This window comes from Simochromis diagramma, unplaced genomic scaffold, assembly GCF_900408965.1.
Source record: "Simochromis diagramma unplaced genomic scaffold, fSimDia1.1 OVJJ01000176.1, whole genome shotgun sequence".
Lineage (NCBI taxonomy): Eukaryota > Metazoa > Chordata > Actinopteri > Cichliformes > Cichlidae > Simochromis > Simochromis diagramma.
In genome coordinates, this window is record NW_024386892.1 from 2,516,432 (window position 1) to 2,543,880 (window position 27,449).

The window sequence follows — 27,449 nt, forward strand, 5'->3', positions numbered from 1 at the left end:
TAGAAATAAATAACGTAAGGTTTGAGTAAAGATCAGAGCTGCTACCAGTTGAAGTGCACATTTTAGAATCTTGATAACAAGCAGAAGTAATGAAAATATTCAAAATGGGCCCCACCTGCACCCTCAAACACACACACACACACACACATGCAAAGTAATTGATTTGTTAGATTGTAATATTAAGTCATGCAGATTTTCAGCTTTTATTCAACAGCTTTAACAAAACTATTGCCTTAACTGTGCAGGGATTACTGACGATTCTATTCAAATTATGTTCAGAGGCTCAGTATTTGGCTGAAGAGCTCAATAATGATGTTTTCACGGAGCAAAAGATTAAGAACCACACCATACTGCAAAAGCAAAGCAGAGAGACATACGACAAAAGATCTTGTAAAGATCTGACACATTAAACTTGAGACTTTAGCTAGTAAGTAATTGGAGGTTGTTAATCGGTTTCAGGTGTTTTGGTGTTAATGACATTAACAACAGTTGCAGTGGAGGGGCAACAATGACACAACCCCCAAACAGGAAGGCCACTGACAGTTTTTTCCTCCTCATCTTTTCTGATGGTTTGTTTTTTCCACTGATTTTACTTGGCAATGGTCAGGTCACCACTAGCTGCATAAAGCCATACTCTACAGAGGTTTCACAGGTAGTCCAACTCCACCAGGATGGTACATCGATACATGTCAGAAAGTTTACTGTCTCCCATGACACCTTTGCAAGGCCATGGGAAATATGGGTGCTGGGGATGCTGCAGCACCCTCTGTTGCAAGAGGCACACATCACAGCACCTCCGGCCAAACGTAACAAAACAGATAAATATGTTGGAACACTTTAAATGCTATTCTTGTCATATAATAAATGTGTGATTTAGAAAGTTGTGTTAAATAAGAAAAGATACTTTTTTTTTCGTAATTAGCACTGTGTTCAAATGACATCACATAGTCACCAATAAAATAGAAGTGGTGCATTTTTTCCGAGTCACATTTGGAGCATTGGGATGCAGGATGCTGTGGTAGCCATGCTGGTCAGGTCTGCCTTCAGTTTTAACTAAATCCCCAACAGTGTCACCAGCAAAGCCCGCCCACACCATCAAACCTCCTCCTCCATGCTTCACGGTGGGAACCGTACATGTAGAGACCATTGTTAAAGTTTTCTGTGTCACACAAAGACCGAGCAGGTGGAACCAAAGATCTCAGACTTGGACTCATCAGACCAAAGCACAGATGTCCACTGGTCTAATGTCCGTTCCTTGTGTTTCTTGGCCCAAACAAATCTCTTCTGCTTGTTGCTTTTCCTTAGTCCTGGTTTCTCTGCAGCTATTTGACCATAAAGGCCTGATTCACTTCCACTGTGTCCCAAAACGTCGGCTGCATCCTCTGGAGGCCGCATTTGAAGGCCAATTATCAGGCGACGAAGGCTGTCCCAATTCGTCGACTCCTTCAAATGCGGCCGACAAATGCGTCCTTCATTTTCCCGAATTTGAAGGATGGGTCGGGTGTGTCCTTCGTGGCCCACCATATCCCAGAATTTATAGCGCGGCGCAGCCAAATTTAAGCTGCCAACAATGGCGGCCGCTACTAAGTTTTAAAATTAGGCCGAAGTTGCTTGTGTAGTGCTCTCCTGATCCTCTCTGAACACTCTCCCTCAGTCAATGCTTTCCTGGAAGCATGTAATGCTGATATATGTTCAGCCCTCTAAGGCAGGTGGCTTATCCATCAACACAGAAGGAAGGTTGGGGTTTTGGCCAAACACAAGTTGATGTGGACTATAACCATGTATATTAAGCATACTGTTTTTGGCCATAAGGGCCCAGTCTAGCGCAGTGTGCCAGTCACATCCTCGTTCCTTTTTTACCTTCAGGAGGATTTCTGTAAGTGTCATGTTATGTCTCTCGTGAAGCGTGTGAAGTGGTCGATGATGTGAAGGTACCACACGTCGGGCTCCAGCTCATGTAGATTCATCGCTACTGTCTCATTATACTCAGAAGCCAGGGGTAGACCAACAGCAGGTCTCGGCTTGGTTTTGCAATATCTCTGACAAATGTCACAGTCACGCACTCTCTCTTGTAGAATAACTACTCATTGTTTGTCCTCTCCGTGAATCGCTATACAACCGTTGCAAGAGCTTGGTTCGCATTGCCGGCAATAAATCGGACTCGTTCCTGGTGGGTGATGGGCTCTGCCAGGGCTGGCCTTTGTCACCGGAGGGCTTTCACTTCAGTGGCCTCAGAATCTCATCTCTGCTTTTCGCGGATGATGTGGTTCTGTTGGCTTCATCGGGTGAGGGCCTCCAGCTCGCACTGGAACGGTTCACAGCCGAGTCTGAAGCAGCGGGAATGAGAATCAGCGCCTCCAAATATGAGGCCATGGTTCTCAGCCGGAAAAGGGTGGAGTGCCCACTCCGGGCTGAGGATGAGTTCCTGCCCCAAGTGGAGGAGTTCAAGTATCTTGGGGTCTTGTTGGCGAGTGATGGGAGAAGGGAGCCGGAGATCGACAGACGGATTGGTGCTGCGGCCACAGTGATGTGGACGCTGCACCGGTCCGTCGTGGTGAAGAGAGAGCTGAGCGTAAAAGCGAAGCTCTCAGTTTACCGGTTGATCTACATCCCTACCCTCACCTATGGCCACGAGCTGTGGGTAGTGACCGAAAGAATGAGATCGCGGATGCAAGCAGCGGAAATGGGCTTCCTCCGAAGGGTGGCCGGCCTCTCCCTAAGAGATAGGGTGAGAAGTTCAGTCATCCGGGAGGGGCTCAGAGTAGAGGATTGGCCCGAGTTTTGCCTTAATCGTGCGCCACGGACCGGTTTATGTCCGACAATATTTTTATGGACCGACCTTTAAGGTGTCGCGGATAAATACAACAAAATAAAACGAGTACCGGCACCAACAATAAATAAATAAAATGTATTCATAACATACGGGAAAAGACACAGGGAAACCGAGGTAACGATAAAAACAATAAATATTAACGATAAAATGAAGAAAAAAAACCCTGTAAACCATAAATTTCACACCTGAACCTCAACACTCGCGGCACGGTACTAAACAACTCACAGACCGGTACAGGTGCATGGCCCGGGGGTTGGGGACCGCTGGTCTAAATTACCGAGCTAACAAAGCTACGTAAACAGAGCGAACATGAGAGCACCTGACCGCAGACGTCATTAATGCAGCGTAATTGATTAATCTCCCGATCCGCGCTAAAGTTATAAACTGCCTCCGGAACCCAGTTGAGGTACAAAAAAATCTATTCAACAAAAATAGTGATGTAGTGGTTGTCGCTGTCCACTCCACGATGAAGTACCGTTGTTTCGTTTGTATTTAGGACCTTTTTGCTCTGTAAGGAAAACTGCATCTTGATTCAGTTGAATTCCGTTGAAAACGCCGGCTACTTTCCCTCCGAAAACCCGTTTCAGTGCAGACTTCATAGACGCAAACGTTAAGTCCGTGCACGCTGTCAGTGCAAGCTGTCGACTTTTCTCATCAAACAAGCTGCATCTAGAAGCTTAAATGCTAAAACAGCGTCAGGCAGCGTCATGTTGTACTTTTTCATCCGGTTATAGCACTGTTCAAAGGCTATAATGTAGTCTGCCATGGACACGCTGTGGTCCTTTGCAATGGAGTCAAAACACGAGTAAGCGTCATACGGTCTTTTTCTTCTCTCTGAAACACCGCGTCCAGTTTTGCAAGTAGTGTTTCCATACCGCCATCTTTGTTCAGATCTCCCGCTGGGATCTCCATGGCTGTTTCTCTGGCTCTCCGCTCGAGCCCCAGCGACACCGTGAGTGCCGGCTTCTTTTTATCCAGCTCCGTAACTCGTCTCCAGATATTAACTTCATTCTTCCAGCACTCGTATGCCCTGGCTTCATCAAGCTTTGGTGGTACTTTATAATTGGAAACCATCCTCTGCTACCAATGTAAACTCAAAAGACACGACGTCGTAGTCTCACTCCAAGCGCTTTACATGTTTTACCACTCACACACAATAACAACAGCTCACCGCGGGCAACAGTACTCTTGCAATATAACAGAAAATTACATGTTAACAAGCCCAATTAATGTTTGATCTATGGTTTTTTATGTCTATTGTGGAGTCTTTAACTTAACTCCCTTGAGGGAACTGTTGCTGTGATTTGGCGCTACATAAATAAATTTGAACTGAACTGAGCCACATGTAACCAAGTGGAGCTGAGGAGATATGAAGTCACATACTGTTAATGGCTGGCAGAGACAGCTAGGTGGACTGGCACAGTCTGATAGGTAATTGTAACGAGGATGTGTCTGTTCAGAGCTGAGGCTGCGATGGGAATGGGGTGTGTCTGTGCAGGAATGTTTAGTTGTGTGCTGAGGAGATTCTGCTCCGCCCCCAAATCGACCCGAGTATGCAGGAGAAAAGAATCATGATAACAACAGATGACAGCGCAGAGAGTGAGCCAAGAAACACTGCTTGTGATGAGCCACTGACCAGTATCTGCATCGTTCCTGGCAGGCAGCAGGTTCTTTTGGCCACACCAGTTAGGCTGCAATAAAATGTCCCGCTTTTCCCAAGTAACTATAATCTTTACAGAACATAATCCCCGGAACGTCGCTTCTGTGGGGCCCGGGCTGACAGCTGGAGCAGCCTGTGTCTCCATATCTTCCGGAGTTGCACGAACGAAGGGCCGGGAATGTGTGGCATCTGAGGATGAAGCAGGAAGCAGGTTTTTTTGTGAACTCCATCAACTAACCAACACACACATTCAAAACACTGGTTTGTAATTACAAGTTGAGCACTACTTTGTTTTCAAGAAGACAGTTACTGTTGGAGGACAGGAGACGAGGAGCAACAATGCGTAATAAAGAGATCGCCCTGAAGGTAAGACCATCTGGGAAAAACAGGTTGTGTACTTCAGCTTCCTCCAAAAGATGTACTATATGTTAGGTTATTGGTTACTCTAAATTGTGCACTGATATGTAAGAATGTGGGTAAATATGATTTGTCCAGTCCAGTTTCCATTTAATGCCTGAGAATATTATGAGATTGGTGACAGCTAAGTGGGAAAAGTAAAGGGCTGCCCTCAGATATCAATAACATCTTGTTTACTTTGTCACTTCACCTGTTGACAAAAAAACTACTTAAAAAAACAGTTGTCCTGTCACTAGCAAAAAATGAAATAATAATAATAATAATGATGGATTGCATTTATACAGCGCTTTTCGGGGCCCTCAAAGCGCTTTACAATTCCACTGTTCATCCACGCTCACACTCACACACTGGTGGAGGCAGCTACAGGTGTAGCCACAGCTGCCCTGGGGCAGACTGACAGGAATAAAATAAGATAAAATAAAATATATAGAAATACCCAAACTGCCAGTTCATTTCTATGAATCAGCTGATTTCTTAAATGGTTAAAAATCCACGTGAATTCATTTCATGTTTCAAATCAGATGTTTCCTCTGGTGGTGTGGCCTGCTTGAAAGAGGACATGATCCTCCTTAATATAAAAGTTGTAAGTTTGCCTGGGGTCTGCAGGGCTGAGCAGGTGACCCAGTTACCAAAGGACAGGTGCACCGGCCCAGCTTTGAATCTGACCCCAGGCTCTTTGCTGCTCTTTGTCTTTTCCACTCACTCTATGTTTTTCCGTATCCTGTTCACTAAAACACCTACTTGAGGTGAGAAAGGTCAGGAAAAATATTAACAGAGATTACTAGATCTCCCCGCTAAAAAACCCCACATATATATTTTAACCACCTCATCAAAGTTAAGTTTGCAAAAAACAATATATTCAGTGTCAATGACCTGTCACGTCTTCAAGTACTTATAAAGTCAAGTACTTCGCTCTCTGCTGGTTTACTTGTGGTTCCTGTGATATTTAAGAGTAGAGTGGGAGACAGACACTCTCTCTACTTTTAACACTGGGCTTAAAACGGACCTTTTTCTACAAAGCTATAGTCAGAGCTGGACCAGGTGACCCTGAGTCCTCCCTTAGTTATGCTGCAGTAGTCTACTATGTTCCTTATTCACTCACTGTGTTTATGCACCACTCAGCATTTAATCATTAGTTATTATTAACCTCTGGCTCTCTTCCACAGCGTGTCTTTTATCCTTTTTATCCTCCCCTCACCTCCACCCGGTCACAGCAGATGGCCCCGCCCCTCTCTGAGCCTGGTTCTGGTGCAGGTTTTGTCCTGTTAAAAGGGAGTTTTTCCTTCCCACTGTCACCAAATAGTTGCCCTATGGGAGTTATCTGATTGTTGTGATTTGGTGCTATGTAAAGAAAATTGAACTGAATTGAAAACTGAATGTGAAGCAGTACTAATGCATAAAAATAGGGTAATATCGTCAGGTAAGATTTATGGAGACATCATCACCCATCATGCTTGTTGCAGATGATGTGGTTCTGTTGGCTTCATCGGGCGATGGCCTCCAGCTCACACTGGAGCAGTTCGCAGCCGAGTGTGAAGCAGCAGGAATGAAAATCAGCACCTCCAAATCTGAGGCCATGGTCCTCCACATCGAAAGGAGCCAGTTGAGGTGGCGCGGGCATCTGACTAGGATGCCTCCCGGGCGCCTCCTGGCTGAGGTGTTCCAGGCATGTCGGACCGGGAGGAGTCCCTGGGGCAGACCCAGGACACGCTGGAGAGATTATATCTCTTAGCTGGCCTGGGAACATTTGGTGTTCCCCTAAACAGGCTGAAGGAGGTGGCTGGCGAGAGGGAGGTCTGGTCTTCTCTAGTTAGGCTGCTGCCCCCGCAATCCAGCACCGGATAAGTGGAAGAAAATGGATGGATGGATGGATCATCATCCATGACCCTAAATAAACAAACAGAGCTACTTTCTTAATTTGTGTGAGCACCAGTTTAACCCCTGCCTCGATCTCCCCTATGTAGGCTGTAAAATAGCAGGGGTGATCATGCAATGTCATCCTGTCCTTCTAAGCAGCCTCAAATGCCACAAGCCAGTACACTCAATAAGACGAGGATTATCCCAGTGAGGAAACAGCCCTTTTTCTCTGGGCTAGAATGTTGCAACTTGCAAGTCTAATTTCAACTAAAAATGCTATTTAGAGATACTGGAAATGTGGTAGGGCAATAAATCCTATCTTTATTCTGTTTAAAACATTTAACTAGTTCTTTTTTGACACCCTTATTTATTGTGAAAATTCACTAAATGCTGAAGCATTTGGAGAATGCTTCAGCCACAGGAACTGCATGTCTTTAGGAGGAAGCTGGAGTACTTGAGTACTCACCCAGATGTGGAGAAAGTGTGCATACCTGACACAGAAAGGCCCTGGCCAGATGCTGGCTACATACTCTGTGAGGCACAGTGCTAACCACCATGCCCGGGTTTTCTGTCTTTCTGTGCCCTGTGACACTGGCGACCTGCGTGTTCCCGTCCTCCTGCAGCTTGATTTTTAATGGCTTAGCAAATCAGAGTAACATAAATATATTTAAACAGGCCTCTGTCTGAACTGTGAACCAATACAGAATCAGAAAAATGGATTTGAAAAATAAAAAACAGATACGTTGAAAAAGTTCTCAGGACTTTGTTAGTGACACCCTGGAGACTTCCTAAACATGTCAGCCTATTTTCAACAAGGATACACTGTCGGTCCCAAAGGCCACTCTCAGTTTCCTGAGATTTCTCTCTATTTGCTGAGTAAACTTTTTTACAATATTACAACGTGTAATGGTCCAAATTTAAAAATGAGTTCATTTGAAAAATGCATCTGTGAGATGTTGATTTCCTGTAATTAGGTGACTACAGACAGCTCAAGAAGTCTGATTAGTTTCATACTGTAATGTATATGTATTATGCAATGAGCACAAAAGCAATAAGGTGGATTTCCTTCAGAAATGGCAGGCTTTAAACTGCTAAAACCACCAGTTAGACCAGTGTGGATAACTGAAACGCACTCAGCTGATCACAGTAACGCTCTAGCTCAGCAGTTTTATTGCTTATGCACAGGCTTTACACAGGACCTGTTGACTTTTCCAACTGGAGCTGTAAACCTTTGTTTGTCTGTGCATTTCTAACACAGATTGTCAGTATAATCTGAACAATTACCAGCTAAATGTGTTTGCCAGCTTTGGCAAAGCTCCCTCGCTCTTTTCCGCCCTTTTGCTATCAAAGATCAAAAGAAAAGGACTCCCCCTCACCCTTCAAACACCCCCACTGCAAACCCCATACATCCTTTCCACTCCATGTATCCCTCCTCCCAACCTCTTGTCTTTTTTAGCCATGATAGTTCAGCTGGAAAGCCAGCCATAAATGATGTTTTGCCAGCGTAGTGTTTGGTTCATCCTTTAGAGTGCAAAGCTTTGAACACACATTTTTATGATGCATGTTTTAATTACAAACAGTTCAGCTCATCAAAGAGCAACTTGTAAAATAATGTGAATGAGCACAAACTGATGCTACTGATGCTAAACAGCTAAGGTCAATGAACCTTTGGTAGTCATGTGACCATAACACAGCCTTGACAGTTTTAGTGGCGAAACTGTCCCAGGGTCTGCAGGCCAGGAGAGAACAGCAGTAAAGACATTCAAACCAAACCTTCTGTTGCTCTGAAGTTATGTATCATATACTTTAGAAGTATCGGCCTCTAATTTATGGACATGAAGTCACCTGCGTGAGAAACTGAACTTAGTGAAATAAAAAAGTAACTACAAAGTTTCTAAAGCTTCCATCCAAAACTCTCCCACAGAGGAGTGTTTTAATGTAACTGCAGATAAACAGTGAAGATGACTGAAGCTCACACATGTCTGCTGTTATGATAAAAAACGAGTTCTCAAAACGCATTTACACAAGCATCATTCACCCCATTCTTAAGGTGTTGTATTTTAAACATTAAACTTTTTACCATGTAACACCTGTACAGCAGCGAACGCATCAGTGGGTAACGTGGAGTTTACTTCCTTCCCCACTGATACATGTGAACCGCAGGACTTGCAGACAGAATAACTGACCTCCTGCCAGGATGTATAGTTGTATAGTTTGACAACTGTAGCTATATGGAAATGGAAATTTTTTTTGCAAATTGTAAATTTATTGAAATTGTAAATTTGTAAATATTTGTTAGAAGATAAAGATGATTTGTTTGAAATACATGAACTGTTGGTTTTAGCAAGAAATTTTCTGGACAAAAGCTGATCCTGAAAAGGAAAAGTAACACATTTGCTTGTTTTTAATTTAGGTTTTTAGCAAAAACAAGTAGGCAGTAATCAGGAAGCTGGAATGAACAATATAACAAGTCATTTATTAAAAACATCAATTAAGGCAAAATTAAACATTTTACCAACTAGAATTAGAACAATTATAAACTTGAAACTATGCAAATAAGTTTCTCTGATGAAACACTGTGTGCATATACATAAAACAAGAACACGTAGTTAGAAGTTGCAAAAACTCAAAGTAAACTTATTCAGATTGTAAGTATTTAGACAGTGGCACAATGTGCACATTCACAGATCAAATCCATTCAGTTTAATGGGGAACAGCTGTCTGTCAATAAGCCACACACAGACTTGAAGTATCTTGTTAATATTATTCATAATATTAATATTAAATGTTTTTTCTTAAGCGATGTGGGATGTGATCCAACTCTGAGCACAGTTTCAGTGCTGGAGCCTGCACCACTATTCTCCAACACACAAACTGAAATCAGCTGACTGTGGAACCAATAAGCAAACAGACTAAAAATTCCAAGAAATTGAAGCACTGGGTACCAGTTCTCGATTCCCGTCCCCAATTAGCTATTCTTAATTTGGTTATTAGTGTGTATCGTTTTCTCCTAGCTCTGTGATTGACACAGAGTTAACTGGGGGAAATATTCCATTGATGCAGACAAAAGTATGAAAGGCTGGGCAAAAACGTGGCTTACTTGCGAGCTGGAGTGAGTTACTCCTAGGAGGAGGTTGCCGAGAGAGTTTTCCACGGACTGGGGGTGTTTGAGCAGGAAATGTATCCAGCAGGTTCATTTACTGAGTCCAACAGAGAACAGAGTCGAGGAGGGCGGGCTGGTAGGTGACTCATACAAGGACAAACCAAGGTTAATGCAGAGGAGCTAAAGGAGCAGGGGTCTCAAACTTAAATATTATATATTTATAAAATTATACATGTTTCCGAAAATGTAATTTTGTTTGTTTGTTTTTTACTTCAAATATTGTAGAACAACACTCGAATGTAATTTTCTTTTAACTGAAGCCCTTCATTGGACTCCCAAATAAACCCTGTCTGTGCACACACGCATGCGCTGTTTTGCTGCTTTTTAACCTCTTTTTTTCTCTTTCAAGAACAATGTGATGTCATTAGAAATCTGACTTTTGCAGTGGAGGCCAACAACGAGTCGAGCCTAAAACGGGAAAGCAACACGTGACGTCATGACGTACAGACACGTTGCGTGTCGTCATCAGGCGGTGGTTCATTGCAAGAATGGCTTCCTGTCTCATCTCTGTCCCTGCTCTGTGAGCGATGAAACCTTACCGCTGTGCGTAATACACAAACTAAACACGCAGAACCGGACATAGAGGCTTCGAGAGCGGCGCAGCGGTGGCCGAGGGCTCGCCATGCTGCTGTCTCAGCTGCCAGAGGATCTACTCTATTACATCTTATCTTATTTGGACTACAGATCTCTCAGTCGCCTCTCTCAAGTTTGTAGAAGCTTTTGCCGCTTTGTAAACCGGGACGCTGTTTGGAAGAAGATTGCTAAAGATCTTTTAAACACGGGCATTACTCGGGAGGGGAAGGACATGTAAGGAAACAGTCGCACACTTCTGAGCAAGCTGCTGGGTGTTTGTAGCTTAGCGTTAGCCTAACATGCAGCGTCCATTGGCCCGTGCTGCTGCCGCACCGTCTCACGGTGACAGCAGCTGACCCCACACCTGTGGCCGTGGCATGTTGTTGTGTGTAGCCGTAAACGCTGTGGTCCCAGTGCATCATTTTACAGAAACAGTAAACAGACTTCCTTTTACTTTAAATAAAAGTGATGCACTTTAAACCACTTTCAGCACTTTTAATTGAATGACGGCGATAAACGCGACTAAGTAGCTTTTCATAAAATGCGATGTGAAATTCAGGCTGCAGCATCACCTGCTTTGGCTTAAACGTACACGTGTTGCTATGAGGGAGTAAGTGTTCCACATCTGTGACCACGAACTGAGACAGCTGCCCTGATACTGCTTCTCAGTCAGCAGTGCAGTGTTTGAACCAAAGGTTCCACGCCTGACCTCAAGTCCTGATCCTAGTATTTAGTTTAAGGTGCGAGCACTGTAAAGTCAGGAACCAGAGTGGGACTCGTGGTGTTGTCCTCATCTTGTCTGTCAGTTATTTTGTGTGTTTTTCACCCTTATGGTGTTCAGGTTTTAGATCATTCCAGTCAGTTAGAAAACTGCAGTTTCAGACCTCTGATTGTCTGGCTTTTCAAAATAAAGTGCATCACTGAGAGTACGCCGAGCAGTAAAATGCATATACCAGCCATTTATGCTAATATCGAATTAGCCAGTTATATGACAAGGTCAAGATCAAGTATCATAACGGAGAAGAGAGTTAAACGTAAATGTTTGGTGACAGAGAGCTGCTCTGCGTTTTTGAAAAGATGCTAGCTTTTATAGAGAACGACCCAAAGAAGTCTGTCAGTGTGGACCCATTGATGCACACTGGGTCCTGGGTTCACCGGGCAGTTCCTGGATCAGTCTGTTGATTGCTCTCTACACTTGCCTCACTTCAATAGAGCTCCTCTGACATTACGTGTCGGTCTATCCACTGCTGCAACGTTGCCCCTCACACTGTTCAGGATCGTAATGATGCCCTGGTCCAGATCTGGGAGAAGATCACTCAGGACACCGTTTGTCGCCTCGTTAGACGCATGCGGGAGCACAGAGCACAGTTTGAGTTGCTGCAATGAAATTTGGACTGGCTTCATCGTTTTTTCACTTTGTTTTTGCAGGTCTATGTATTCAGCCCTGTATGATTTTCATTTCTAACTAATGATGCTGCATCCTTTCAGTCCTAACACACTGTCCAGCCCATATGCAGGATGATTTGAGTTCCCATTGAGATCTGACGTCTTCCTTTCATTGTTTTTGAACTTTAGATGCACTTTCTTCCCTCACCTTTATGTGAGCAAGCACGGTTCTTAAAGAGGACAGCCTGCATGAACAACTAAGATGAAAACCACTGTTGTCATAGTGATCTCCAATTGTTCAGGCTAACATTAACTAAACCTGACCGTGCTGAATTTTCTTTGCAGTAAAATATCACCAAAACCGTTTGCATAGAGACAGAGTCGCAGTAGGAAGCTGAAAGAAAAAATCATTTGTGTAAACTAAGGCTGCAGCTCTCTATTTGTAATCTATCAATGAATGGAAATACTTTAGTTTTATTCATGAGCAATAACAAATATTCAAAAGAGAAAAATCAGGTCTTTTAAAGTGAATGCTCACTGCTTTCAATTGTAGAAATGTCGGTGCTTTTAAATGTAACTGCATACTAGACGAAACCCTTTGACTGTAAGTGCCATATTAAGACTACATTTTTAAAAGAAAACATGAATCATCTCCAGTACAGTCAAAAAGTCTTCCCTCTGTATTCTTGACAGGCTCTCTCGTTAATACGAGGCAGATGTTTGTGCTGCTGGAAGCAGAACCTTTATCATGGTGTGGACATTATTTAATAATAATAACAATTCAGGGTCCAAGCTGACACCCCTCAGCTCAGTGGCTCAGGGTTTAATGGCCCACGTACGTTTTTGTATTGGCTTGTTTTTGTGTTTTTAATTATGAATGCATTTTTATTAATACAATATTTTATATCACTTTTAATCTGAGAATTGTTACAAAAGAATTGAAATACTGTGGTCTGGTCCCCCCCCCACGTCCCTTTAGACTCACCCACGTTTGCAGGTATCATGTCCTGCTGGCGTCGGCCTTCATTAAGCTGGATGTAAACATGCATCAAGTCAGCAGTTTGTCTGCGTAGTATAATGGAACATGTGCAGGCTGAGGGTGGAGCAGCTGCAACCGTCACAGCTTGTTGATCAGGTGCTTTGATGGACTCCTGCTAACGTTGTCCCAGTAAAGGTTTTGTGGTGGTTACAGGAACAGCGCTGGTGTTTCTTTCACGCTCGCTGAGCTCAGCGTGCCGGTAACGGCTCCGCCTCTTCACGGTGTGTCAGCAGACTCTGTGCCAGGGTCATCATCACTGCTGCTGTGGTGTCATCAGTGGGCTGTCAGACTTTGTATTCATTCTGTTGCAGGTCTGTTTTTAGTGGCACGTGTGGGTGAAACGCTGGTGTTGACATCGTTTAACACAGCGGCGCGCTACAGAGCGTTTATAATCGAATTCCTCGCTGAAGCCGTAGGGTCAGGTGACCCTCTCAACAAGCTGATTCAAATGTATTGTGGGGTTATATGTAAGTTCAGTAAACAGCTCCTAAGATTATTGATGCAGTATTATTGTAGCGTCTTTATTTTAATATTAAGAGCCTTTAGGTGACCGTTGCTGTGATTTGATGCTATATAAATAAAACTGAATTGAAATTGTAACCATACTCTTTGACAGATGTTTGAGAAGTTCTGAACAACAGTTTGCACGTCACAGTTTTTCTGTGACAAAACATTTTATTTCATAAAAATGTTCACGTGTCATCTGAAAATGTATAGATTGATGAAAGGGTCAGATGTGCATTGTTTTCATGGATAATGCCACCAGCATTCAAACCCACGCAGATCAAAGTGTAGTCATCTCGGTTGTTGCTGTCCCTGCAGATATCCTCTCATACGCCTGAAGGACAGAGTGAAGATTGCTCAAAACTGGTACACCGGGATCTGCAGGAGAAGAATTCCTCTGAGATGGAAAACTAAGTAAGTCCCCTGTTGTACCTTATTTCAGTTCACATCATGCAGACATGTCCAGATGTACAACGAGAGTTTGGATTTCAGTGCCATCAAAGATTAAACTTGTGATCGGTTTCACAGAAGAACTGTTCATCATATCTCTGCCTGATAAAGAGCCAGTTTACCTCATTATCTGCATACTTTAAAGACGTTCAGGTGTGACGTTGAAATCGCTCACATTTTATTTGTATCTCATTGTCAGACTGTTACCATGGTTACAGCTGGACGGGGACACTCTTTTTCTGTCTCAGGCTGCTGACATAAAGGTGTACCATATCCACAAAGACTCGGGGAGACTCCAGCGTAGTCCGTTTGAAGTCTACTCGGGCCACAAGGGTGACGTCTGTCGCTTCGTTCTCACAGATTCTCTCCTGATCAGCGGTGGAAGGTAGCTGAAGGAAAACTGTTGGTTGTTCTTGAGCTAATCTGAAGGAAACCTGAAGTTTGGAGGTCTGTAGAGATTGACACGTCTGCACACCTCAGCATCGCTGACCCTGCTCTCTGATTCTTATGGGGCTTACCATTTGGTAGCTGAGTTGCTGTATTGACCAGTCACTTCCACTTTGTTATAACACCACCAGCTGATACAGCCTTAATGCTTAGCCTTATTTTGGCGTATTTGATCCTGATTTCCTTACACGGGGTCTATATAAGCTTTAAACAGTGTCTCAGAAGGGTCCACATTCAAAACGCACTCTGCAACTCCTTTATGGGCAATAATCTAGACCCAAAAACACGAGTACATCCAGCTCGGATTCAAAAGGTTTTACATTTGCTAAATTTGAATACATGTGAAATGTTATGTGATGAGTGAGCAAAGAGAGCTTGAGACCGTGGCTCAGACTTACTGTCACGCTTCCATACATCTGGCTGGTTGAACGAAGCGCTGGTTTACACTGATGTAAAGACATTTACTGTGCCCCTGTCAGCATAAGAGAGGTCAAGACTTTTGATTTGTGGGTTCCAGCCGATCAAACAACTTCAGAGCTTCTGTTTATGTGAACACAGATTTACTTTGGACGGCTGAAATGTAAAGAAAGTCTAATGCTCTTCTTTATCGGTGTCAGTGACGGGAAGATCGTCGTCCACAGCAGGAGAAGTGATGTGCCAGTGGAGTTTTCAGGTCATAACCAGGAGGTGAACTGTGTGGATGCTAAAGACGGACTCATCATCAGCGGCTCCAGAGACCGGACAGCCCGGGTCAGAACGACTCTACGCTTCGGGTTCATTATGTGATGCACAGTAGCAGAGTGTTTACAGTCCTACTTCTAAGATGCTGTGTAAAATGTCATATCAATGATTTGCAAATCACTTTTGAACTGTGAGCCAATCGCAAGTCAAACGGTCCCTTCACTATTCAGCCAAATCACCGGGGGTGGCACAGCAGCAGTCGTGGGTTCTGATCCAGTCTGAGGCCTTTCTGTGTACAGTTTGCATGTTCTCCCTGTGCCTGCATTGGCTTGCTAGGTTAACTAGTGCAGTGCAGATGTGAGATTGAATGGTTGTTATTTGTATTAGCCCTGCAGTAGACTGGCAGCATGTCCAGGATGTGCCTCACGTCTTCACAGCTCCTGAGCTGCATCAGAGGAATAGAAATGGACGATGGACAGACTGGCAGACGGCCTTAGGCCAGCTGAAAAGCACCGAGTCTGTTTTTATTTTTAAGCATCAAGTTGTGATGCTTTCCTGACGTTATATAGCTTAGATAAATACCTGCTTCTTTGCAGTTTCTTAAACTGCGGAGCTCTTTGCACAACTTCCTGAAACTCAGGAACCTGCCCAATCATACACCGAGCTGGTTACAGTTAGCTCCATACATATTTGGACACTGACACAAGTCTTTTATCTGTTTACTGAAACATATTTGGTTATATATAGTTGTATAATGGACAGCAGCTGCAGTAAAGACCTGGCAGAGCATTAAACAGGAGCAAACCAGCACCTGGTGACTTCACGCTGTCAGTCCAGCAAAGGGATTTATACCGAGTATTAGAGACGAACATTTCATCTTCACGCATTTAATTTGTCTAATTATTTATGAGCTGCTGACATGAAGGGACGGTGTTAAACATGCTTTAGTTCCTCACATTTTTATGTAATCTTTTTGTTCAACCCACTGAGTCAAAGCTGAAACTCTGCACTTCAGCTACATCTGAGGTTTTATTTAAAATTCATTGTGATGATGTGCAGGACGAAACGAGGAAAAAGTTGTCCAAATATTTAAGGACATAACTGTAGTTTTTACACGTAACAGTGAAATCACTGGCAAGCATGTTTAAACACAGTGGATACAGCTGGATGTAAATCTGCAAAAAGCTTTTTAATATAGTTGAATTCAACAGGAAAGCTTTCATATGCTGTATATTCAAAATGAAATACTTGTAATCTTTGTTTTAATCTGGATGATTGTGGTGCACAGCTCATAAAATTGTGGATCTAGTAGAATAATCATTGATAAGCATTACAGAAGAACTTCACCAGATTTATGTCCCATTATAAAGTAACACGGTCCCTGTTTGCGTACCGAACACATGAAGGTAGACAAAAGTTAATTCTGACTTTTCTGATATCCGTCCTGTCCTTGCTGTGTCCCCGCCCCCACTGCTCACAGGAAACGCAGAGCATCCTGACCTGTACACAGAGGCTGTCCGCTCCATGTTTATAAGACTGAAGTTAACGAAACATTTACTCATATTTTAACTAAACAAATGCTACATTTCACTCCTATATTTAAATCATCATGTGTTCAGTTATTGGTATTAAAATAATGATGTCATTTAATTTAATTTGTCATTTAATCCATAGATGATCTAATAAGGTTTTTTTCTTTAGATTTGGAGTTTGACTTGCACCGCTCCCAGAGATACAATTCCCATGTGTGACAGAGTGTGGTCCGTGGCTATTAATCCCACACTGAGGTAAGAGTCACCCACTCACTTGTGTTTTCTCTTATCGTTATTTAAAGCACTTTTTCATAGTAGCTGCTGGACGTGCTGGCACCTCACCAGGACCTGGGGGCTGTTGCAGCTCTAAGAACCCAGTTTTTCAGCCCTTGTTAAAGAGTAGCAGCTTTCCTGCATCGTTTATGCATAAAAGTGACGTTAATAAGTTGAATGTGTGAATGCAGCATTGGCAACTAACTTTAACTCTTTGTTGCCATTGTTCAGTCATAATTTTTACAAGAGCACATAACTGGAACACTGACCCACAGTGGTGCTAAAAGAAAGACATGAAAGAAAGAAACTAATGATAAGTAAACAGTGAGGAACCATGAGTCATGCAGGTGTCAGTGCCATGTTATACCTACATGTGGCGCAGGAACATCATCACGGTTCAGTGGTTTTAGTTTCATTCCAGCCGTGTGCAGTGGCTCAGTGCACACTACCACGGTGCTACACAGCGAATAACAGGAATCACCAGACTAAAAACCTTTGACTGCAGCTCATCTTAATTTTGTTGTAGGAAATCTGGGCGATACAAAAAGGATTCCACGAAAAAAGGTTAAATGTGTTAAATAAAAGCTAATAAAGTAAAATAAATACCAATAAAAAAAAAAAGGATAAGTGTGAACAAACATGGAGCAGCAGCATTAACACTGTGGCCCGGCTTGTTTCTTCTTTTGTTACATTCAATGCAAACTCATTTCTGTCATGCCCACATTTGCATCATTTTTAGGTATATTTCATTTAAATCTAGTTTGTAATAAAGCAGCTGGCAGATTTCTGCTGATTTTCAGACGTTGGCTGGTCACAGACTGATTGTGCGTGAAACAGCAGAAGCAGATTCTTTGTGGCGGCGCTTTAGAAGTGCCTTTGATTTCTCAACCATGTTTTGGCTCAGAAACCTAATAACACAGACTTACACACACTCACAGCTCTGCTGACTGCACAGACAGACGTTTGTAACAGTATCCACTTCATCACCTGCTGGTCTGAGAGGCAGGTGATTGTCCGTCCACAGAGACGCTTCATCTGCCGGACATGGTTTATAAGGCGTGCCACTTGTTCTTTGTCCTCAAAGTTTTAAGTTTCCTCAATGTTTTTAAAGACACGCTGTAAACCACGTCAGGAAATGCCCAGAATTTGTCATGACTGTGGTCGGTGCAGAAATGCACTCTTGTGCCCCTTAAACTGAATTATCTGTTTTTCATAGATTCAGCTAAAGAAACCAAATGTTGTTTTGCTATTAACATCTGTGTACAAACACAGTTTAAAATAGGTTCTTAGTTGTAGACACAGCACTGGTTCATATATGGAATAATTCAATTACAGCTTACAGAAGAAAAAAAGGTCCTCTGACCGTTTCTCTCTGGAAATGCTCCGATGCAAGAACCGAACTGAGAATGTGTGAAAAAGCAGTGAAAGGAAAAGTGAGACAGACCTTCAGAGTAGACTATTTCTCAAGAACATTTCCCATTTATTTGACTGTAGCTGAGGCCATAGTTAATAAAAGACTATGAAATTGATCACTGAAACCATAAACTCATCAGGAAAGTGTCTCCCAGGGTGGGCAGCATGACGGTGTACTGGTCAGCTTTGTCGTGTAGTCTCCATTATCTCCCAGTACCTATTCATGCAGGTTTTCAAGCTTCCCTCCATAGTAAAGTAAGTAATTGATGAGGTGCTTAAAGTGTTTAGAATAATAATGTATCAATAAATGTGGCTTGTTCCAGAAAACGGTCTACAGCTGTCAGAACTGTGGACATGGCTTCTACATTCAACACAGACGCGCTCACAGTCCCGACACCAACGTCGTCATCGGTGTTGAATACATTTATTCTTTTAAAGTAAATGTATGTGTGCTGTATGCATTTTGTTGTCGACACCAACCAAAATACTGTTTTTGGTAATTAACATTTGAAATGATGAAGGCACTTGAAAAGTAACACAAAATGATCCGCCTTCCCAGAAAAACACACAAACTTTTCAGAAGTACTTTTTTCCTCCCAGGCTTCTAGACTTCTGATTGGCCAACATTTCTACATGGCTAGGATTTGGCATGTTCTTAACAGCGTTTGACTTTGTTTTTGGTGTTTACATGTGGACGGAGATATTTTTTCAAACTGTACGTGCGCAGACCAGGTGAACACAGCTGTAACACGGGAGGCAGAGCAGGTCTACCAAAGTATTCTTAGGCAACATACTGAACGCCAAACTGGACTCTGATGTCTTACTGGAGTGTGAAAGTGTGTGAACACAAAGCCCTTTGGAATAAAAAGTGTTTGTAGGAGCTGGTGAATGAGGCCTGTTGTATACAGTGCTCGGACTGCTTCAATAGAGTAGAATGGTACTATAAAAGGATCAGAACCAATCCATACCAGCTCTGTGCAGGCAGATGGGCCATCCCTGCACTGGATAGCAAGCGTGCTAACTCTACTAGAACATAAACCTTGATTTTCACTGCACTCTACGCTGAAGCCTGCTCACTCACATCAACTGACCTTTAACAGTTTGAAGGGCAGAGTCCAAAGGAAGACGGATCCTAATCTTATTGGTTGCTTTGAAATCAGTGACGCCGTATCGTGTGTGATGGAAAGATCCACTTCTCTACGTAAACGAAGTCCCACCAAAGCGTTCTTTGGTCTTTGTTTATCATTTGCCAGATGAACTATCAGCAGTTTGCTGTGTAGCAGTGCAAATACAGCTGTCACTGGATTACTTCATGTCCTGAAGCGGGTGATCTCCACATCCATGTAGATGCTAAAAATGACAGCCTCAACATGGCATTTAATCTGTTATTAGACTCAATTGGCTTCTCTCAAAATGTGAAAGAACCCACCCACCACTTTAATCACACTCTAGATCTTGTTTTAACATATGGCGTAGAAACTGAACATGTAACAGTGTTTCCTGAAAACCCTCTCCTGTCTGATCATTTCCTGATAACATTTACATTTACAATAATTGATTACACAGCGGTGGAGAGTAGACTTTATCACAGTAGATGTCTTTCTGAAAGCGCTGTAACTAAGTTTAAGAATATAATCCACCCACTGTTATCATCTTCAATGCCCTGTACCAACACAGAGCAGAGCAGCTACCTGAACGCTACCCCAACAGAGGTCGATCATCTTGTTAATAATTTTCCTGCTTCGTCAGAAGTACTTGACTGCCTGGTATAACTCTCAAACGTGCACCTTAAAGCAGATAACTCGTAAGCTGGAGAGGAAATGATCTTTCACAAATTTAGAAGATCATCATTTAGCCTGTATATGTATTTTAATTTATTTATTTTCTACCATTTTTAAATCCAGAAATGGTTATGTAGCCAAATCTCATTATATGTGCAGTTTCTGAAATGCTCGTCTGGGACCATCAACCATTCTGTGCTCAGAGTCACTCTCCCATTCTGATACGCACTGATAAACAACTTCTATTGTAGCTCTCTCACTGCTGTATGTGTGTATGGGGCTAGGCAGTGGCATTTCAGTTAGTTAGTAGGTGAATAGATGACCAGGTATTTCCTGCAGTAACTGGTCTCAACCAAAGTGATGCTGATTAATATGACATGTTTTGTTTTTGTTTACATTTTTGTTAGCCCTGCACATAAAAATAGATATATAAAGAACCCATGTTACCTCTTTGTAATGATCAACATTCTGATTAATGACTTTAATTTAATTACAGTCAACAGAACTTGTACAGAGCAGCAGTTTTGACCTGAAATAGCAGGTAAACGCTGGTGTTAATGCAGTTCTTCCAGTTTAGGTGCACAGCTGTGATTAATGTGAATACACTTATTTCTACTAATGTTTCATTGAAGTCACTTCACACAGTCAGTTAAATGTATTTAAATTAATTTCAGCACAGCATAAGTTAATAAACTGAAAATGTTTCATTTTACAGTTTTGGATCAGAATTGTTTGTTATTATAAAACATTTTTTAAATTTAAAGTAGTTTTAACATTTAACAAGCATTATGACCACTCCTCCGTGACATGCTTTCATTCCTGCTCCAGCTCCAGTACAGGCGTGGATCCTACAAAACATCTAAAGGTTGTCATCAGTATTTGGCACCAAGAACGGGTTATTTTGATTGTATAAATTACCCCTAACCCTTCATAGATCAGACAGAGATACTTGTAAAATAATGAATTATTTGGATCATCTCTAAGTGCTCATTGGCCCTGACACTTACACATTTGTGTGCGTGTGCAGTCTTGCTATGTCTATATAAAGAAAAAAAGAGTAACTTCAAAATTCCCACCAAGAAGCAGAGAGCCAGAAATGTCTTTACACTAAATCTTTACGGCCATGTGGTGGGGTTTGGCATGGAGGGTATGCCACACTGATCACTAATGTAGAGAAGAGGGGGTTGGCAGAACCTAATGAAGAAAGCAGCTACCCTGAAGAGAAGTGAGAACAGGCGGGTGGGGGGGTTTGAGTTGTTTTGTGTAGGATTCCTCAAGCACAACTACAAAGATGTTGCAGAGACCAAAAGCGCCTTTGAACGTTTCAAAAAGAGGAACATGATTGTTGGGTAAACCATCTCTTCAACACTTCTCACCACCACCAGGGAAGGAGGACCTTTGACCTCCAGTAAGTACAGGGTTAAGCCACAGCAGCCACCTAGCCATCCTGAACTGGCCCTCTCTAACTACTGCCCACCACTGCCACCCAACCTCAGACACTCCAATTTCACTCCCACTGCTCTGCCTTACTCAACTGCAAGAAAAAGCTCGAAATTCAAGTCTTTCTCTTTGGTCTCTTCTGAGCCGTTCCTGTGGCTCAGGAGTCAAGAATTCAATTAGTTAAAAAAAGAGAAGAAAAGATCGAAGCTGCAACAATACAGCGATAAGGGGGCAGAATGTGCGTTCCCACACACTAAATACAGAGCGCTTTTTCTGGGGCCCACAGAGCCAGAGAACCTACACCGCAGGAGGCGAGAATAATCACAGCTCGTTCCAAACCCCCTCATTACAGACGCGCATGCACACACACACACATGCACGCACCTTGCATTCCTGACGCACACAGATAGTTTCATTCAGACACATATTACAAGCAGACATTCCACCTAAGAGCGACACACCTTGCAGATCCCCCACACTTACCATGAATAAACATACACTCTGAGAAACAAACACACAAGTATTCCCATCAAAAACACACTTGGCACGTGAAAGCCTGCTGCACTCGTACAGGTGTTCTCCTGTCTTGAGTTTACAGCAAGTAGTGTTTTAGAGCTACACTTAAACTGGCAACTTTGTAAACAGTTTCCAAGCAATTGATACTTAATAATTACTAGAGCGATGCATAATTGAAATAGGTAGACAGAGTTAAATGTTTGGTAGATCTGCAACTACTGCAAACAGTGTGTTGATGGTTATTAAGGATCGTTGTTTTGTCTATAGATTTTTCTTTTGTGGAAGTCCAGTGGTTAGCACTGTTGTCTCAAAGCAAGAAGGATTTTGGAGAAACACTATATAAATGGCAGTCCATGTCTGTTTCCATCAGGAGGGGCATATTTTGGGTGAATATGTGCACTATAGTATCAATCAAACTTTCATTTTTATAGCAACTTTCATGCAGATTATCAAACTTTTTGACAGATGACTGACAAGCTGATAATGAGGAAATAAAAATTGAAATGGCCTATAAGAAGAATAAAAGTACATCAAATACAATTAATAAAAATTAGAAAATACATTCAGTAATATCCATATCTCAATCATTTTCTTCCCCTTATCTGGGGTTCGGGGAGAAGCAGCCTAAGTAAGAACGCCCAACCACCTCTTCTAGCTTATCTGGTTCTACTATGAGCACCTGTCGGATTGCTCAACTCCTCACCCTATATCTAAGGGAGAGGCCCGCCACCCTTTGGAGAAAGCTAATTTCTGACACTTGTATCCACAATCTTATAATTTCAGTCACTATCCAGAGCTTGTGACCATAGGTAACAGGAAGGGACTGGTAAAGCAAGAGCATCACTGCAGGTGTGGTCCCAATCCATCTGCTACTTTCTCCCCTCACTCACATGAATAAGACCCTGAGATACTTAAACTACTCCCCTGGGGGGCAGTAACTCATCCCTGACCCAGAGTAGGCAGTTCACTCTTTTCTTGGCTTAGGACCATGACTTGGAGGTGACTTGAAGGTGCTCTTCACATTCCACTGCAACCATCTAATAAAACCAACAGAAACACACCATCTACAAAAAGCCTTCCGCCACCTGAGTAGAGCTAGAAATTTTGTCCATAAAAAGTATGAGCCGCATCGGTGATAAGGGGCATCCCTGAGTCCAGCATTTACCGAAAAGAGTCCGACATATCGCCACCAATGCGGATCACGCTCCTGTAACGGTTATACAGGGATTGAATGGCTGGTAGGAATGGGTCAGACATCCTATACTCCCAAAGCAATTCCCCACAGGATAGTCTGAGGAACGCAGTTGAATGCTTTCTTCAATAACAACCACATGTAGACTGGTTGGGTAAACTCCCATGTACCCTCAAATATCATTGTAAGGATAAAGAGCTGGGGCACAAAAACCACAACCACATTGTTGCTCTTGCTTCCAAGGTTCGACTAAAGACAGACAAACTGTCCTCTCCAGTACCCTTGAATAGGCCTTACCAGGGAGGCTTAGGAGTGTAATCCCCCTGTAGTCAAAACACATCCTCTGGGCCTCCCTCTGGGACCGCCACCACAGTGTGCCAGTCTAGAGGTTCCGCCCTAGATCTCCATGTGGTATTGTAGAGGCGTGTCAACCATTATAGCCCTATAAAATCCAGGACCTTTAGGAACTCGGAGTGAACATCCACCCTAGGGTTCCGGCCACCAAGGAGTTGTTTAATTGCCTCACTGAGCTCTCCCCTTGTGATGGGAGAGTCATCCCCTCGTTCCCAGACTCTGCTTCCTCTCCAGAAGATGTGTCAGTAGGATTAAGGAGGTCCACCCCCACTATCCAACATCTGAGTAGAGTACTACCTCATCCCCAAGTCGCCTGCCAATTTGCCAGAATCACTTTGAGGCATACTGAAAGTCTTTTTCCATGGCCTCACCAAACTCCTCCCACAACTGAGTTTTTGCTTCAGCTACCACCTGAGCTGCATTCCACTTGGCCTGCTGCTATTCTTCAGCTGCTTTTAAAGTCCCATAGGCTAACCAGGACTTCAGCCTCATGGCTCCTTTCACCTGTCCACTACCTTTCTCGAGGACTACCACCGTATCAGGCACCAACCACACTGTAGCCATAGCTCCTTGCTGCAGCCTCAGAAATGGAGGTGCCGAACATGGTCCATTAGAACTTAATGTCCCCAGTCTCCCTCCAAATGCTGTCAAAGTTCTGCCAGAGATGGGAGTTGAACATCTCATGGATCAGGGCCTCTGTCAGGCATTCCCAGCACACTCTCCCAATACATTTAGATGTGCCAGGTCGTCCAGCATCCTCCTCCACCACCTGATCCAACCTACCATGAGGTAGTGATCAGTTGATAGCTGGGCTTCTCTTTTTACCCGAGTGTTTAGAACATATGATCACAGATCCAATGATATGTTTTCAAAATCGACCACTGACCTATGACCTAGGGTGTCCTGGTGCCATGTGCACATCTTTATGTTAAAAAGTGGTGTTTGTTATAGACAAACTGTTATTTGCACAGAAGTCCAATAGCAGAACTCCACTCTCTGTCACTTGATGCATTGCTCATGTGAATTGAAGTCTCCCAATAGGACAATGGAGTCATCAGATGGAGGACCCTGAAGCACCCCATCCAGTGACTCTCAGAAGGCAGTCATATTGTCAGGACCCATTCCCCGAAGACGCAGGGAAACAACCCTTTGTCCAGTGGCAAAGCCTCCACATGTACAGGTAGCAAACCAAGGGATACAAGAATACCCACCCCTCTTCACTGCCTCTTATTGACGACAGCTCCAAACTGGAAGAAAGTCCAGCCCCTCTTCAGGAGACTGGTTCCAGAGCCCGACCTGTGTATTGAGGTGAGCCCAACTATATCTAGTCGGGATCTGTCAACACTACACACAAGCTCGGGCTCCTTCCACACCAGAGAGGTGAAATTCCATGTCCCAGTAGTCAGCCTCAATAGCCTGGGATTGGACCGACATGGCCCCCATGCTTGACTGCTGCTTGATGCACAATGTACCCGACCTCTACAGCTCCTCCTGCGGGTAGTGGGCCTACAGGAGGGAAGGACAATGTAGCATCTTTGCACCCAGCTAGGTTTCATGGGCCCCAAGGCACTCTGCATCAAGCTCCCTCCCCATCCATGGCTTCAGGGTGATAACCTGTAAACTGATCCTGCTCAAGATACACAGGTTAATGGGGGGGGGTATCACTCATAGGGGTCAAATTAAATAATATTAAACTAAAAGTATAGAAATAGAGTAAATTAACTAAGGCTAGTTAACAATGGTAAAAAAAAAAAGTCATGTAGTCATTTAGCAAGAGATACACTGAACATCTTCTAACTCTAGCTCTATATGAAAATCTGTGGAAATCAGCTATGCATCTTAGTCAAAACAAGATGTTTGAAGATGCTAACTCAACCTATGGTACTTTGTAATGTTTGACTTTTTGGATTACATGATATCTGCGTTATGGTCTGGCAGTTATTTGTTATATATGCAAAAAGATCTTAAGTGTACAATCTCTCATCTTGTTACAGAGTAATTTAAGCAGAGTTCAGTTACGTTTGCAGGCATTTGTTTATGCACAGCTCTGCCACAGCATTTAAACATTGCAACATCTTGATATGTTTGTTTTTAGATGTTCTGTTGTAGATTTGCTGCTGTGCTTGGGATCATTGTCCTGTTGCATCACCCAGTTTTGGCCATGATTTAGTTGTTAGACAGGTGGGCTCACATTTGTCTCTAGAATTATTTGGTATACCCAGGAGTTTATGATTTACTCAATGATTACAAGGTGCCCAGGTCCTGTGGCCTTCGTCAGCCGTCCACCAGCGGTTGACAGTTGGTATGAGGGGTTTGAAGCTAAATATAGTGCTGTGTATTATGGCCAATCCCACTTTGGGATTGTCTGTCCACAGTTTTGTTGTTTGTTATCATTAGGGTTTTTTTTTTTATTCAACATCATTATTATTATTATTACATTTGCAGCTTTGAAAATCTAAGAATCCTAGAGATCAGATATGATAGGCAGGCAGGATACCTGATGGATAACTGCCCAGCCTGACATTGGGCAAATACAAAGAGACAGGAAGCCATTTGCTCTCACATTGACACCTGGGCAATTTAGAGTCACATTTAACCCAACCTTGATGAAGCCGGAGTCTCCGGAGAGAAGTCACGCAACCACGGGGAGAACATGCAAACACAGAGTCTTTGTGTCTTGGTGTGAGGCAACGGTGCGAACCACCACACTGCCAAGCTGCCCGTTTGTGTTATTATTATTCTTAGTTTGGCAGCTTTGAAAATCTAAGAATCGTAGAGATCATAAAGCTATGATAATTAGTTCATTTTTGTTTTTAATCATATTTTCTTACACAACAATCTGCAAGTCAGTTATCCAGAATGTCGAGATATTTTAGCATGTAGTAGTTAGAAGTACAGATCTCTGTAATTTCTTTGGTGGTTCAACGAGTCTGTGTTAGATATAAGCTTAATAATAATGAGAAATATAATAACCTCAGATCACCGAAATGAAAGACAAAGTGATATAATCTTCCTTGTTATGTTTAAGAAAATCTATCACAATGATCTTTTCTCCTAATCCTATTTGCTGTTGCAAATTTGGTGCCAACGCAGTTTGTATACAGCAGAGTTCTTCCACGCTGACGTCCAGTGTGGAACATCGCGTTAGGTCCTGGTCTATTCCACCCGGCTGAGCAGCCCCAGCTGAGGAATGTCCTGCTGACCCCACAGACATGAGACACAAACAGAAGCCAAAAGGGCCACAGGGGGTGGTGATGGGACAACAGGGTCCAGGCATGCGCGTGTGTGTGTCCCCATGCATAAGAGTGTCTATTTGTGAGAGAAAAAAGTGCATGCTTGTAGGCAGGCAAATGTTTGTCCATGCATGTCGTTGTGTAAAGGGGTAGGGGGCGAGGGAGAGAACCCTGGGAGTGAAAGAAAGAGAGGGAGTGTGCATAGGGGGTTTGGGGGTCAGCACTTGCACCCTTTGAGCATTGTTTCCCTCCCTGGCAATATAAAAGCATCATAACCCTTTGAGCCCAGACATATTTAGAAACCACATAAAAGCACTTTTTACAAACTAGATACACGTCGGTCACAAAGCCCGGGGTCAAGCGCAACAAATTAACAGCCCTATTTCTGACAGGGGGTGGGGGTGAGAGCTGGAAGCTTGGTGACAGGCTGGAGCTGAAATGCTGGAGCCCAGCTTCCCAGGGTGGTGAAGAGGGCTGCTTTCTTGCATTCATGTGTAATTGGTCTGAGAGGCTGAGTGAATGCTGACTTACTTTTGTTTCTATTATAATCCTCTTTATAGAAGACCTGCCTACCGTAACTCGAACAAAAGTCAAGACGGCTACTATGAAAGGCAAGAATCTTATTTGTCGCTTATTTGTTTCACACATTGAAACCCCCGTCGTGATTTTTAGCATCTTAGAGAAGCCTTTATCAAATGCTGATGC

The 27,449-nt window shown here is 43.1% G+C and overlaps 1 protein-coding gene across 2 annotated transcripts in view; it reads left to right on the top strand.

Annotated features, from left to right (window-relative positions):
- Positions 1-10,350: 10,350 nt before the first annotated feature.
- Positions 10,351-27,449, top strand: part of fbxw4 (F-box and WD repeat domain containing 4) — a 40,142-nt gene continuing 23,043 nt past the window's right edge. The window contains exons 1-5 of one of the 2 annotated variants that reach the window (XM_040033909.1): positions 10,351-10,473; positions 13,751-13,846; positions 14,082-14,267; positions 14,947-15,079; positions 16,712-16,797. In XM_040033909.1, coding sequence (XP_039889843.1) covers positions 10,367-10,473; positions 13,751-13,846; positions 14,082-14,267; positions 14,947-15,079; positions 16,712-16,797 — 608 coding nt within the window. In that variant the 5' untranslated portion in view covers positions 10,351-10,366. Of the gene's footprint in view, positions 10,738-13,750; positions 13,847-14,081; positions 14,268-14,946; positions 15,080-16,711; positions 16,798-27,449 lie in introns of both variants that reach the window. The other variant, XM_040033908.1, reaches the window with a different exon arrangement.